We start from the raw sequence: 15,607 nt of genomic DNA, 5'->3' as shown, positions 1-15,607 counted from the left end.
AGGAGATTAATAATTAGGGCGAAAGAAAAGATGAGGCTTGCTTGTTTTATAGTGAGCTGAGAACACCTAGAAGCCATCATAATCTGTGTACTGCATTTTGATAATGTGGCTGTACCTCGCAGAATTTAATTGATTGTGTCTCCAAGAGCACATCTCCACATTTGGATCAATCATGACTTAAAAAGTCCTTGCATCATTATTCTATGTAGAAAGTCCCAATTAACAAAGTTAAGCAGGAAGTGTGCTAGCTGAAGCCTGGTGGCCTGGGTTTCAGGTAATGGCAAATGATTTAGCACCATGGACAGCTCACTCCAGGGTTTTGTCACACTCTAATGTAGTGTTTCCTGTCCCTTTAAAGCTCAAGGCCCACCCCTACATCACATTAAAGTTTTGCATGGCACACCAAACCCTTCTGCACACTCCCCCTTTGTATAAACTTGAACATAAAACTTTCCGAAACCTCCGCTTGTCCTGATGCACAGACATATTTATTCCTGATAAATGTTAATTTTGTTATGGTTTTATCATTTATGGTTATGGTTATGGCTTTTTCTCACGTGTCCTGCCAGACGGCAAACACTGGTTGAGAAACACTGCTTTGTTTCATAACTTCAAACTCTCCACTCTTGTGTTGATGGAGAATGCTCTGAACCACTCCTCATCTGACAACTGACAAGCCGCTCTTAGGAAACATATTAGCCGAAGTTATGTTTCTCATATGTTTTTGATCAATAAAGTAAAAATTTGAAAAAAAAACATCAGTCCTCTCCAGAGAAACTAGTCTCAAAATCTTATGCCCATGACATGTCAAGATGACACTGTGTTAATGTGAACCAGACTGATATGATAGTACATATGATGAGATAAGTATTCAGATTATATTGAAATAAAATGGGCTTATTTTGTTTTTGGTAATTGTGTCAAGTACAATCAGCACATCAGTGTGGTCTGGAAGCCATTAAATTATCCTTAAAACAGTTGTGACAACCTGATTTGCATTTGCTTGGTGATTTTGCTTTTTAATTTGAAGTCATTATTTTCCAGATTTTTATATATACTACATATCTGCACAAAGGATTTGAGACGTGGTATTATATGTGTAGAGATTTACTACTCTAACTAGTGTTTCTGTATTCTACTCTGGCACAGTGAGCAGTAACAAATTATTAAAACATGCACACATAAAGGCTGCACACAGATCAATGTACCTTGAAAGAAACAAGTCGTTATCCTGAACTCTCTGAATGTAACTCATTTGCAACCCCTGTAATTGTCAGAGAAGGGTAAATAGTCTGAAAAATATGGTTGGGTCACCTTGCTTATTCAAGTCCCGTATTTCAAAACATTTTGAATTTGGTGTTTTTTATTTATTTATTATGTTTTTAATTGAAGGAAAAACATTTTACTATAAATATAGGAAAACACCAACATTGCCAATACAATGTTTTTAGTTGTATTGTTTTGATTACATGTTAAAGGCAAGTGATTTTAATAAGATGTTGAAAAGTACAAAATGAGCCTGCCTAATGTACCATCTATGGCATTAGGAGAGCAATGAGCACCTAAACAACACCTACCAACAAGATCAACGCAGCATTGAATAATCCAGCTCGATAAAGCTGGGAGAGCAACAGGATAATATTTGCAATGGTGCCAGAAAAATTAATCTTGGGATGAAATACAGCAACAGAAAGCAATTTATTATTTTACTTCTCTTAAATAATCAGTTTTGTTGATTTGATTTAATTCACTGCAGTTCAAGAAGGTTAAATAGCTGTCTGTATTTTGACATGGCTTTGGACAGCATTATAATTTGATTGTGACAACCATCGTCTTGTGGTGTTGGGAGGGAGGCTACAGGGCAGGACTCAAGCTGGGAGCTGACAACTAAAATCAGATTATTTTTGGGGGGGATCCACACTTGACATATGAAGCCTTAGATGAACCCTGTTTGTCTTCATAACACAAGGAATGAGCAAGTATATAGTCTTCCTGCCTTCTCCCTGTTACCCAGAATTCCTTGTGCATGATTATTAATATATACAACAGTTATTTATTGACAGAAATGTGTATGACCGTGTGTGTTTTCTCAGCAATATTTCCATGCAGGAGGAAATGGACTGAAGAAGACATTTCTAGAGAAGAGCCCAGACTTGCAGTCCCTGAAATACGCTCTTAGCCTTTACACACAAACTACAGATGCCTTGATTAAGAAGTATATATGCACCCAGAACACTCAAGGTAAGGAATTTCCAGTCAAAAATGATTGATTTTAAGAAAGTAGGAAGAGGCATTTCAGTATAGTGTTACAAATATTTCAGTTGCTTGATGCAGGATCAGTTTATAATTTACATAATTTCTTATGAAGCAGGTGTCTCCCTCTCTCATAACTTTTCCATTTGCATGTCATCTTAGGAGAGAAATGAAAAGTGTATTGGATATTTACATTACAATCATTGGGACTCAATGGAATCATAGATTGTCATTTAATATTAAACAGGCAATCTTATGAATGTATACCTTTTGGGTCAAGATTTAAGTTATTAGTTTACAGTATATTAGGGTCATATGACCAATGATTTTTGTTTTTGAATTAAATTGATCTCCCTGCTGTTCATCTTGTGATACTTGAAATACATGCAATGAAATAAAACCAGGGGCCAGATTAAATCAAAACTTTTATAAACCCGCTAATAGAAAACTACACAACTATCCATAATAGCGGTTACATTTATGATTAGAAGAAAGTGGCATCTTACTAAAAATGAAGCCGCAACTGAGTACAGTTCTGTAGTTTTCTATTAGTGGGTGGGTCAAAGTTTTGATTTAATCCGGCCCCAGATTTGAAATGCATGTAAAGAAAACTGTGACACTTTTCTATTATTTGTATTTCACACTTATTTTACTAGGAGGTCACAGTGAGATTCAAACAGCTGAGACCTAGGATGATCCTTTTCATTTTTTAGTTTTTTGTTCATACAAGTGAGACCTAGAGCTGGATTAAATCATCTTAGTAAAAATGAAGCCGCAACTGAGTACAGTTCTATAGTTTTCTATTAGAGGGTGGGTAAAAGTTTTGATTTAATCCGGCCCCTACAGAAAAGTATGCTTGCCGTCAATGCCGGTATACAAAATGCTCTGATGGAGAAGAACCCATAACCTTGTCTGTGATTGATTTTATTAAACACATTGCCATGATTACCTACAGCAAAGATTATATTTAATTAAGAGCTCAGTTAGGGTATGGGCTTTGAGTCAACAGGTGTGTCTGTATTTGTTCCCGTGGCTTGTTTGAGAAGAAAGCTTACTCGGTTTGCATCCTGTTATTTGCATGTTCCCATCTTATTGACCTGCATCATAATTACCTGTGGCTTACTCCCCCAACCCCTGGGGCTTGTTATTACCTAGGCTGAAGAACTAGAAAAAGCTATCAGTCTCATTCATTTCCTTTACAATTGGGCAGAGGGAACAGCAGGCATTGTTTGGGGCTACTGATGTTTTCCTCTCCGGCCCCGGGGTTAATAATTTATCAAGCACAAAAAACACAGCATCTATCAAAGCTGGTAAAATAGAGTTACAGTCTTTAAGTTCCTGAAAGTGATAAATGTTCTGTTGTGGTCCACCATGTTGAATAAATTGTGAGGTATTTTGACAGCACATCAGCTTCTCCTGCCTTTTGTGCTTATTTAGATGGACTGAGGGAAACCCTGAGAATGGAAAAGGCACAATATCAAATTATTCTGAACCATTAGTCAGATAATGTAGACTCTTGTTTTTGGAGATACAAATTACTTACTCTGCTTTCTATACGGCATTGAGTGAGATGATCTGGATTGTTTCAGATTGGTTGGAATGCCTCCATGATGATTTTTTAATTTGAGAACACGATTTTGCGATATTATTGCTTTCTTCTCCTGCTACCAGTGGGAGTGTGTCTGCTTGAAACTCATTTAGAAAGGGCATGAAATTTCCAACTGGCAGCTGGAACTGGATTTGCAGAATGTGAACAAACTGATGTAGCAGTGCAGTCTGCAAGCTGATAAGATTGTATAGTAGAATCAGCTGTGACAGTAACTAGAAATCCCAGGGATGTAATTATCATGGCCAGGATTACATCAACCTCATCTTAGTATATCCATGTCAACACTGATAAAGTGCACAGGATGGATACTCCCAAGGAAGTATGAACCAGTAGTCATTTTAGATGGGGAGACCTTTGTATCAGGGTAATCTGTTTTGGAAAAAAGAATGTAATCAACTAGGAAATAACTCCTTAATATGTCAGAGACTTTCTCAATGTTAAAGATTCACTTCCTGGTTCCTACTGAGCAGAGTTTTTATTTTACATACAGATAATGCAGTTCAGAAAATATCATATTTGATTAATTAACTATAGTTCACGTCATGTTATTTTTATGTATATTATGTATAGTTGCATGTCTGTATTTTAGTAAGTTAGTTAAGACAATATACATTACTTTGTAAATGGTAGTGTAGTCAGGAGAGTGAAAACATTAGTCTTAATTCACTGCAAACGCAGCTAATTTCTTTCTGTGAAACTACATTAAACAAGGCTGTTAAAGATTGCATTTGGTGTTTTTAGTTCCATCTGAATTGATTCCTTAAAAGAGGATGTTTTGGAGTACATTAGACAAACCGGCTGTTACCTCCATTTGAAATAGAAATGAATCCGTTACGAATGGCATCTCAGCCGATGGCAGCAGCCAAGGTTTCATATATGCTAATTTCCTGTGCATGACTGAGAGGCTGCCCTCCTGAGAAAGCACACTTCCTTATATTAATGTCCAGTTAGCTCCAGGTTTACTAATGAACAAACTGTGCTGCAGATGTCCTCCCACAGAAAGAGGCACAGGGGTTGATGCCATGTGTTTACCCAGTGAAGTTGGAAAACAAATTCAGGTGACCCTGAAAGGCAGACACAGTGTGTGTAAATAGACTGGCAAGGGGCGGGGGTGGGGTGGGGAGCATGAGATACCATACTACAGGTGATTCCAACGAGCTTAGATAATATGACAGGAAAGATAGACACACAACAGGGCTTTTACACTAGCAATAAACAGATTAGAAAAAGGAATCTCAACTATGACAAAGCCAAAATCTGACAGGCAGACATAATTTACAACCCTGGCTAAAAAGAAAGATATTCATTCTCTCTGGCAGCAGAATGTCCAGAGGCAGATTTTCCTTTATGTGCAATACACACATTTTGCATGTTGTGCCACAGCATGCAGTTGGCTACAGGAAAATGTGCATGACATGAAAGCAAAGGCTATCTTATACAACTTTGATATAGCCTTTGAATACACCACACCAGTTAATGAAGAGTTTGTATCAGTCTAACACACTGATGTGTGGAAACAAAATTACCCACTGCCAAGCCAAAACTAATTAATGGAGAGAGGTTCAGGAGATGGAATAGAAATGAAAGTATATAAACCTTTGAATAGTTTCCAATAAGGCCTGTAAGCAGACCATTTATTCATAAAGATCATATGTGGATGAGTAAAATGTAATGCTATAATTGCACACAAAATAAGCTTAAACCTCTTGAGCATTTCCAGATCAAGCACGTCATGTAGGAGGCTTGTTATTGTGCTGACTAATGTAGTTTTCAGCCATTTTGAAAAATGCATGGAAGACCAGTAAATGTATAATAATAAACCAAATAAATACTTTCATAATCTCAACATATCCAAGCTGAATGTTACCACAAGAGGTATTTCTGTACTCCACAAGCAATACAAATCAAACGTGAGATAGAGAGCTGTTGTATTTGAGTATAGCCTGCCAGTATACTTACTCATCAATCACAAAAGCCAAACCTGGCTCTTCAAGGCAGCTTCCTGGTTGCAAGAGGCTTTTTGCTTCTGTAGAAACACTTCATCCATTGCAGCTGGCAGGTGGGTCAAAGTTTTGATCTAATACAGGTAACAATTTAAAAAATAAAAATAAAATTAAACCTTCTCAGTGTTAGCTTTAAAATATATATGTATTAATTCCCAGTATACACTCGAGACATTATTAAAATTAACTCAATACAAGAACCACTCTACTGTCTGAATATGAATAATGCTCATTTTAACTGGATAGTTTGCAAAGTTCATAAATACATAGACTGCGCTGAGCATACCCTACTCAATAAATGAAGACAAAACAAAAGGAAAGTCAGTCAGTTGGGATTGACATCATAACATGTATGTCAACTTACACGTACACATAACCAATTAAATTGTCAGATGTGGGAATACACTAATTCTCACAAATGTTATTCCAGTAGAATAGTTTAATCAGTGCAGTTTTTCCCATGGAGCGTGACATTTCAAATGTCTTTCACAAAGGTTTGCTCCTATCATTGTGTCCAACCATCCACATCAATATGTGAAGAGATTTTCAATATTGATGCTAGCTAGAGGTTAGAATGAGCCAAGATCCCATTAAATTTTTTAGTGATAGCAGTCCAGGCACTGTGATCACATTAAACAGGCTTCTGTGAGCATGTGGGGCAGTGAAACCAGCCTTTGCCCTGTAGTCCCCTCCCAATCACTATAGCAGAACATCCCAGCTTCCACTCAGGCATCACTATTGATTCTGTCTCCACAAAACAGATTACATTTATCGGGAGCCAAAATGGCAGGACTAGCCCCAACGCATATTTATTGGGGAAGGAAAAGGAAATGTGCATTCCAACCTCTCAGACTACACAATTTCCCACGTATACACTGTGCTTCATTATTACATTACTAAGTCTAAAAGTTTTTGTATTTTTTCTCACTATTGTGTAGGAGTGATACCTTTCTATTAAAATGTAATTTAAAATTTGAACGCAACTGACTATTGAAACCCTCTCAATCCAGGCCATTATTTGTTCGATATATTTTATTTTATTTACTAGTGTTGTCCCATGGCAAACAATTGCTCATTCCCAGATGTGGCCCAGACCCTGTTAGTTACTACATTATTGTGATGATGATCATTATTGCATAATTAATAGGCAAATATTCTTTTTCTTTATTTATTCTGTTGTATAGTAATGCCCTTAATTAATAATAATCTAACACTCATACATTTTTGATAAGCCATCTCTTGAGTTGCTCTTCAGCACAAATCCCTTGATCTCACTGCAATAATCTACTGGTCTTCATTGCCCTCCAAAGCACTGTCTTTTCCCTGACATGTCTTTTCCTGCTGAGAGATGCTGTGGATAAAGATCACCTTTTCCTCTGCAGTTACAGCTGCTTTATTACAATACTCTCTGACAGCACACTGTCCTCTGCTATTGAAAATCTACTGCCAGGCCCTGGCCCTTTAAGTTTTACTCATAACTTATTACTGAGGGGCATACTGTGTCTTTATCCCCCTCACTAATTGACCTGATTACAGCTTGTTTTGCTTTGCTTTGCTTTTTTCCTCTTATCATTTTGTCTCCCCAGAAATGTCTGCTGTGTCCTTATAAAAAGGCAGCTGTGTAAATATAAAGCTTATGGCTTTGAGGGGTATATCTGAATTCACAAGAGCTTAACCGAACTCAGCACATCCCTGAGAGCACTCTTGCTTCAAGTTTTTCAGTCATCATTTGTGCAGCAGTGTGGAACGCTATTCGGTTTGAGGCATGAGAGAGAACAAACTTTTTCTTTCAACCACACCAACCGACTCCAAACCAAAAGCTGTGCCGTCTGCATCATCATGTTCATTTTAGCTCAGTGGATAGCACGCTGACGGGAACTGATTAATCAACATCTGCTCTTTTACATCGATAAAAGGACTTTTTGTCTAATGTCTTCCTTTTCTTTCTTTCTTGTTTTTTTTGCTAATGTGCATCTCCTTTAAATATATGAAACTCTTGAAATCTATTTAACTGATCTAAATCATTAGGAGATATCACATAGCTGGCTTTATACCATTCACATTCACATGCACACAGAGGGCTGCCACTGCCATGTGCTCACACTGCAGAGAAAAGGAGCAGCTGTATATGAATTCTCATCCTGGCAGATTTAGTACCTGCAGCAGAGAAGTTTAGATCCTGTTGTACAATCAAAGAGAAGATGGATTCTTTATTTTATATGCAAAGTATTAAGGTCATTTTTAAGGTCATGTTCTTAAATTCAATCTCAATTTTGCATAAAACAAGTATTTTAAATGTAATTAACTTTACAACTTAGAGGGAACAAAAACTGCACTTAAAACTGAAGTCTTTTACTAATAATCGGATCATTTCTAGCAGTCATGTGAATATGATCCTAGAAGCATGGGTAAAGCATGCATTAATTACTGAAAGTAAACCAGTAACATTTCTATATTGTATGCATACAGTACTCCAATGCTTTGTTGTTTCATTCTGCACTTTTGTTCTTCCAATTATTACAGTATTAGTTCAATCCCAGTCCCCATACAACAAGTGTTATGCTGTATACCAATGAATCATTGATTGGATAAAAAAAAGCAATATATAATAGCTAAAGCTGCCTGGTTATATTACCTTTATTTATCTTGTTCAATACAAATATCGTGATGTTTGAATAAATGCATTTATACTGGGCCCCTAGATGGATGTCAGGTGGGCAATTAGAAATATAGCACTGTTACGCTTTGCTCCTCCTTTCTCTACTCTCGCTTCCCCATGGATGTCTGTGACTAAGGCATGCTGGGTATTATTTAATTTAATGTCTTCTTTTCAGTCCAGTCATACAGTCCATACACACTTTCAGCTTTTCATTTTCATTTGTTTCACAAATATCTGGTTTCATATCTTTGTATTATTGCATATCTCCAAATAATAATAAAACATGCACAGGAGTTAATAATATGCAATTATGTATGGAATAATCATCATCATAATAATACAATATAAAATTGCATTATTAAAATTGCACTTATCAGCAGCTCCTCATGATCAAAAAAGAAAATTATATTTTCTCTCTCTCTGTATCAGATGTATTTGAAAATTGAATCCTGTACCCTGTTTTCTATAACAGTGCTAGGTGTGAATATTAGCTTTTAACCTTGAAGAGCAACACCAGTGTAATTGAGGACAAAATTCCCTTCTTGCTAACAGGAAGCTTTTGAGGTCCTGTCTGCGAGTGAACATTTCTAGGTGATGTCATTCTGCCCTGCTTGCCAAAAGCAGCAGCAGCAAAAAACAGAAGGGGGGGGGGGGGGGGGGTCTTGACTGAGCTTATTTCTGCTTTGCTGCATAATGATAAAGACAACAGGAAAGTAAGAACCACACAAACTGCAGGAGATATCAACAAGGAAAGCCTATACATTACAGAGGCAGAATACAAAAAGAGCTTATGAATTAAAAAAATAATTACAACAAAAAGCTCTCCTAAGAGATACCAGATTGAAATGTTTAGTTGTTTTTTATCAAAGAGCACCTTTTTACAGTTGAGTAAATATAAAAAAAAATGATGGTGTCTTTCTTGAGTTCATAGAGTATATTATTATTCTCATCAAATAAAAAGGTATGGACATATTGTACTGTTTATATTGCTGGAATACAGACTCCTCAATTTAAATTCTAATTGGTTCAATCAGAGAAATAAACTGAGTCCTTGAATAACACCCCAGCGGTGCATTTCTGAGTTTTAATGATTGATTGAAGCTCTTCATCGAACTAGAGTGGAGTGGAGCACAGTTCCTGGACTTACACAGCACATTTTAATGGTTCAACCTTTAATCTGTGAATTTAGTGGGCAGAGGAAAGTTTCTGCAAATACCTTCGAGGCTGTCAAGAAGCTGCAAGGACTAAATTGAATGATTAGATTTGTTTCAGTATAAACACAATAGAGAATTAGAAGGAAATATCCTCTCTCTCTCATTATATATACAAACATGTATACACACACACACAGGCTAAAGCTAATGAGGTCATCACAGTCCACATGTCCACCTAATTTATTGCAGAAGAAGGGGAGATGCATTGAGGCATGTTTTTATTTTTAGTCCAGTTCTGCAATATGACTAAACCTCTGGCACGGACAGTCAACATGTGGTCAAATACAATCTTCCCAACTGCTTAAAACAAATCTAAAAAAATCAAAGCATTTCAGTATTTCTATTTTTAATATAGATTTTCTTTAAAGACAACTGTATAACTACATAATGGCAGCTGGAGCACAATCTAAGCCTTCAGCTTTAAAATCCACAGACTCCAAAACAAGGGACAAGGCATGGATTTTACAAACCATGTTGAAGGAATCACAGTTCATTAAAGGTGAAATACCTTGTGTTCCACTTGATTTTAATACATGCTTCTTTATGTATGCCAGAACGGGACAGAAAATAACTCAGTTGGCATAAATCCAAAAGATAAACACCCAGCATGCCTCATGAAAAGCAAATACATGGAGATTCTCAAAGCTTTTTGCTCAAGGGTACAATGCACTAACCCCCAAATCCCCCCCCCCCCCCCATTTTGTTTTAATCTTTAAATGTATCCAGAGATAACATAGTTATGGGAAACAAAAACACAAATATACTCACAGAGCGGTAGTTGGGGGGAATTATAAACCACGCAGGACAGTGTGCTCTTGATCAAAGAACACTGAACTGCTGTAGTGGTCATGTTTTGTTCAGAGGAGACCCATTTCTGGGGTTAGATGCCTACATGTCAGTCTGACAGCTGACTTTTTTTTTCATTCTTCCTTTTTTGGATAACAAATACAGCTGGCATATCCAGTCATGGGGCACATTAATATGATTTAATGTGTCACAACAGTGGCCACAAGCATCTGAATAACTTTTCGAAGAGCTTCAGGAAGCATGCTGGGATAAACAAATAATAGAAGCAATTTCATGACGAAGCAAATCCTTGGACCTTGCCAATGTCAGTGAGCTGTACAGCAGCAGGCTTAGAAACACAGGCTTTTGTGTTTGGAAAGTGTGTTCTTGGGTCAGACTCAGGCCCAGAATAAATGTCAACTTTAACCCACCTGCCAATTGCAAAATACAAACCTAGTACTTCATAATATGTTTGTCAGAGTCTTCTTGCTTCCAGAACAAAGCCTGTCATCAGCTAATGGGTTTGCAATGATAGGTTTGCAATGTGCAATCTACAACATGTCGGCTCGCTATTTACCAACTACAAAATGATTAATTTTTCATAGATTTTATTTCCCCCCTCACATCCCGATCATATGTCAAGAACAGTGTAGATTCATTATCTGGAGATTAATGAGGAGACAGGGATTTCTTTTTTTTTTTGTTTGTTTGTTTGGCAATTATTGATTAGGTGATACGAGAACATTACAGTTTATCGCCAGCAAGTGACAGTTTGCATCTGTTTCGTCCTATTCTATCTTGTTAAATATCAGTCTCGTCATTCAGGCATTCACACACTTGTCCTGGAGAGCTCTGACATGAGCTCTGGCATCAGCAAACAAGTATTCCAGATTGAGTGGGAGACGAGAAGGGGAATGAATGCTAATGTTCAGTTTGCTTTTATTATTGTGTATTCTTTTACCCATCGCTCTTTTGAACTTTGTCCCACTACAATTTCATATATTTTACAGATATTGCTTCAAATGCACGAACCCACTTCACACTAATTTTGTTGACGTGGTCGTATTTGTATCACATAACATACTATGTCCATCTGGTATGCTCAGATGTGCATATAACTGTTTGCTAAAGAAAGAAAGACAAATAAAAAAATGTCCCATCTTCATTCAGACAGTTGGTATCTATCTCTAATCAACACAACTGGCTCTAGTTTTAATACTCATATAAATAATTTGAAATCAGAGTGAGGGTGGGCATTTCTCTGGAATTAAATTCAGTCTGAAATGTTGTGTTTTTCTACTTCTTTTAATCTACCAGACCTTTGGTGACAGACTGAGATTTTTTGCTAAAACATAAATTTGTCCACAGAGGATACAGAGCTGACAATCCAGGGACAAATTAAACCAGAAATTCTGCCTACAAAACACATCAGATTAAAACGCTGCAACATAAATACAAGCAAAAGATTAGCAAAGAGTATTGGAAATGTCTTGGGTCCTGAAAACATGGTCCCCGGCCTGCCGTTTGTGTGAAATGAATTGAACAGAGCAGCAACCCTCAATAAAGTACAGCAAGTTTTCAATACCAGGTCAAAGCATTGTGTGCTATTAAATTATATGGTACTTGTTTACCCTCATCAAATCATTAAGAAATGCATGATCTCCCAGGATTTGCAAGACCCAAATTTAATCAAACTAAATGGCAGCGAGGTTCTATTCTCTTGTTGGGTCGGCTTCATAAAACTTCATCCCGAAGTTACCTGATGATTTCCCAAAAATGCTGTTTCAAAACACACACTACTTGGTCTCAGTACTGTTGGTATTACAGTGTATGAAGATTAGGTATGAGCTTTTTTAGGCAGGTTAATAACAGATGAGCTGTGTTTTGTTTTACAATCTTCAGGTCAGACATCTAATGGTTCGGTGGGCGAGGTGTCTGTTCATGTGGACCTGATCACTCACCCAGGGTCTGGGGAACACAGAGTCACTGTGAAGGGTAAGATTCATGACCTTGTATGTGTATTTTAAAAACTGTTGCCAGGAGTCTGATGAAGAAGAAAAGCGTTTTTTGTAAGACTAGAGGATATTGTTTTCTGACTACAATATTGAACTGGAAATTCCTCTTTGATAGCGAGTTAATATATTCAGGTCAACCCAGTACATACATGTTATACATTTGCACCTGTTTCCTGGGATTTCTTCCATTCCAACCTATTTATAAGGGTGATTTGTTATAAAGTAGGAAGAAACTGCTAACTCCTGATAGCAGTTACATAATTATTCAACCTTAATAATGACAGTCTATAACCATAGACAGAAATGGCTATTGAACCAGTATCCCATCTGAAATTGCATTAAGATACTGATCTCTCTGTGCTAAAAGCGGGAGCTGCCTGCACATCTTGCTAAAACACCATTGTCATTTAGTTTCTGGGAATATTAAAACAGCTTTCCACAGTGGAGCTTGTAATACTTTAGTGCTTTACAACATGGGGAAAATATTGTTAACCCATGAAACACTGAACCTTGGTGTCAGCAAGATTAAATACACTGTTCACCAAACAATGGATGGATCAAAACCAATTTAAACACACCAATGTACACTCACAATAGTATCTGTAAAACCTCTGTTCATAATATTATACTGTAACAAACTAACCAACACAGTGGTAGCGGCTGAATCAAATGTGTCCTTTGTCAGTCGTGTTCGAGGGATGCTGTGGTGAGGATTTTGTACACCTCTGTATTCCAACCCTAATGTTCTCCACTCCTGCTTGAATCCATGCAGTGGTGGCGGTGAACGGCCTCCTGTGGCAGACGAACGCCATGTTCCGTCCCTTCGTGGAGGTGAACACAGTGGGGCCCAACCTCAATGACAGGAAGCGGAAGTTTGGCACAAAGACAAAGAGCAACACATGGTCGCCCAAATACAATGAGACATTCCAATTGTAAGTAATAACAAACTTTTTTTTAAAATTTAATTCAGTTTCTTTTCAAGAGTACTTAATTGGGGGGGTGGGGGGTCATTAAATCCCTTTATACCTGACATTTACAGTTTCCAACTGTCTATACCACCTGGCATTCCCTGTAGTTAACATCTGCGCTTACTGCGTTTCAATAGGCAACACGAAGAGCTCCTTTTCTCTCAGCGTGTAGATTGAACTGAGGGGCTCGTTGTTGATATTCATATTTCCTTCTAATCACACAGCATTCTGAGCAGTGACGATGGCCCCGAGGCCTACGAACTGCATCTCTCTGTGAAGGATTACTGCTTCGCCAGGGAAGACCGCATTATAGGAATGACAGTTATCCAATTAAAGGACTTATCAGAGAAAGGAAGCTGTGCATCCTGGTATCCTTTGGTGAAAAATATCAACATGGATGAAACTGGATTAACCATTCTGAGAATACTCTCCCAGAGGACCAACGATGAAGTGGCTAAAGAGTTTGTGCGTCTCAAGTCGGATTCACGGTCTGCCGAAGAAACATCCTGAAGAGAGTCCAGGAGAAGTTGTATCGTTTGTTTAGTGCATGTGTGTAAACATCTGTTGGAATGTTGATTTGAAATATGTAAAAGTGTTTACCTATACTTACTATGAAGTACTATATTCTACAGGTTATGTTAAAGAGATATTAATTAAATACCTTTTTTGTACTACATTTAGTCTTTTTTGAACAGAAAACTGTTCAGATAAAGTGCCAAACCAGAAAAAAAAAATGGTGATCTTGGTATCTTTTAAATTTGCTTGATTATTTTGTTCAGAGTGTTATTCATTCTCTCTTTAACTGTGTAGCATTTAATTGTTAAGTCATTTATTTTGCAAAGTTGTCCTTTAGTACAGTACGTTACACAGCACCTCTTGTTCCGCATGTCCTGTTTTCAAACATGTTACCTCCTAGTATCTCACAGTGATCACTAGCCTGGGTCTTATTCCCCTTCTTTGTATTTTGAGCTGACTCTAAACAGAACATTTTCTAATATGGCAATGACTGCTACGTAAACCTTCATAGGTGTTTGTAATTTTATAATCACTGACAACAATGAAGACAGCCTCTTCTGTGCCATCAGTTTAAAAAAGAAAGGGTGGCAGCTTTTTTTGTCATTGGCCTCCAACCTTTCTGAATAATCACTGTGAAGATGAGCTTTGAAGGCAAGCTTACATTACATTGCTAAGAGTTTGATATTGTTGTTTCATAACTAGAAATAACTTTGTTCCTAAGAAACTGCCAAAGTTATATAAAATGTTTGTACAAAAAAAAGCAATCCATGATCCATATGAGAAACCAATATAGACATGTGCTTTACATCTTTTTTCAGCGCTACATAACTGATTGTTGATGGGCTGGTTCTAAGATTCTTCTATTTTTTGACTCGTGTGAAGCTGTTTACCATTTTGAAAGTTGTAAATGTTGTTTTACTTATTAGTTATATCAGCTTCAGGCATTTTATTTATTTTCTTTAAAAAATAAAAGGTTTAACATTTGGTAATTATGCAACATTCCTATGTATTGCACTGATGGCGAATTGTATGTCATGTAAATATATTTAGTGAGAAATTCTAATTCTGTTTTTTCTTTTCATTCTTCATAACACTCAAGGCATATATTCCAATAGAAAGAAAAAGACAGCAAAGCAGATTACATCTATTTAAATAATTTGCTACCAGTTTTTCTTTATCATATTGAGCAAAAGGTGGCACCTTCTCTGAAAATTGTATATTATGCAGCAAGTACCCACATTCAAAATCAGGACATAATGACACATTCACAATAAGGAATCCCAAAATAAGAACAAAGACAGACAGACCAAGGCTTCAGACATAATGCTTTTTGAGGTTTTTTCTGAATAAAGAACATCATAGGAACATATATTTACTTCCAGCAGGAGCAAAACGATTTTACACACACTTCAGATGCATAAACATAATTATTTACTTTTCTGCAATGAATGTATGTTGTTTGTTCTTTTTTTGGTTTTAATGTTTAAAAGCATCTTTTGATTTTTCTAGTCAAATTTTCTGTCCCATGTTTTGTGGGCTGCTGCTAAATTCTCAAACCTACAAGCTATTGTGAATTATTTAAAG

The 15,607-nt window shown here is 36.9% G+C and overlaps 1 protein-coding gene across 2 annotated transcripts in view; it reads left to right on the top strand.

Moving 5' to 3' along the window:
- Positions 1–15,086, top strand: part of unc13c (unc-13 homolog C (C. elegans)) — a 138,998-nt gene extending 123,912 nt beyond the window's left edge. For both annotated transcript variants that reach the window (XM_066701363.1, XM_066701362.1), the window contains 4 exons: positions 2,094–2,241; positions 12,427–12,519; positions 13,312–13,471; positions 13,732–15,086. In XM_066701363.1, the coding sequence (XP_066557460.1) occupies positions 2,094–2,241; positions 12,427–12,519; positions 13,312–13,471; positions 13,732–14,017 (687 nt within the window). In that variant the 3' untranslated portion in view covers positions 14,018–15,086. The remainder of the gene's footprint in view (positions 1–2,093; positions 2,242–12,426; positions 12,520–13,311; positions 13,472–13,731) is intronic.
- The last annotated feature ends 521 nt before the right edge of the window (positions 15,087–15,607 follow it).

Source organism: Amia ocellicauda, chromosome 4 (genome assembly GCF_036373705.1).
Source record: "Amia ocellicauda isolate fAmiCal2 chromosome 4, fAmiCal2.hap1, whole genome shotgun sequence".
Taxonomy (NCBI): Eukaryota; Metazoa; Chordata; class Actinopteri; order Amiiformes; family Amiidae; genus Amia; species Amia ocellicauda.
Note: the sequence above shows the minus strand (reverse complement) of the source record. Positions and strands in the feature narration are given on the sequence as shown.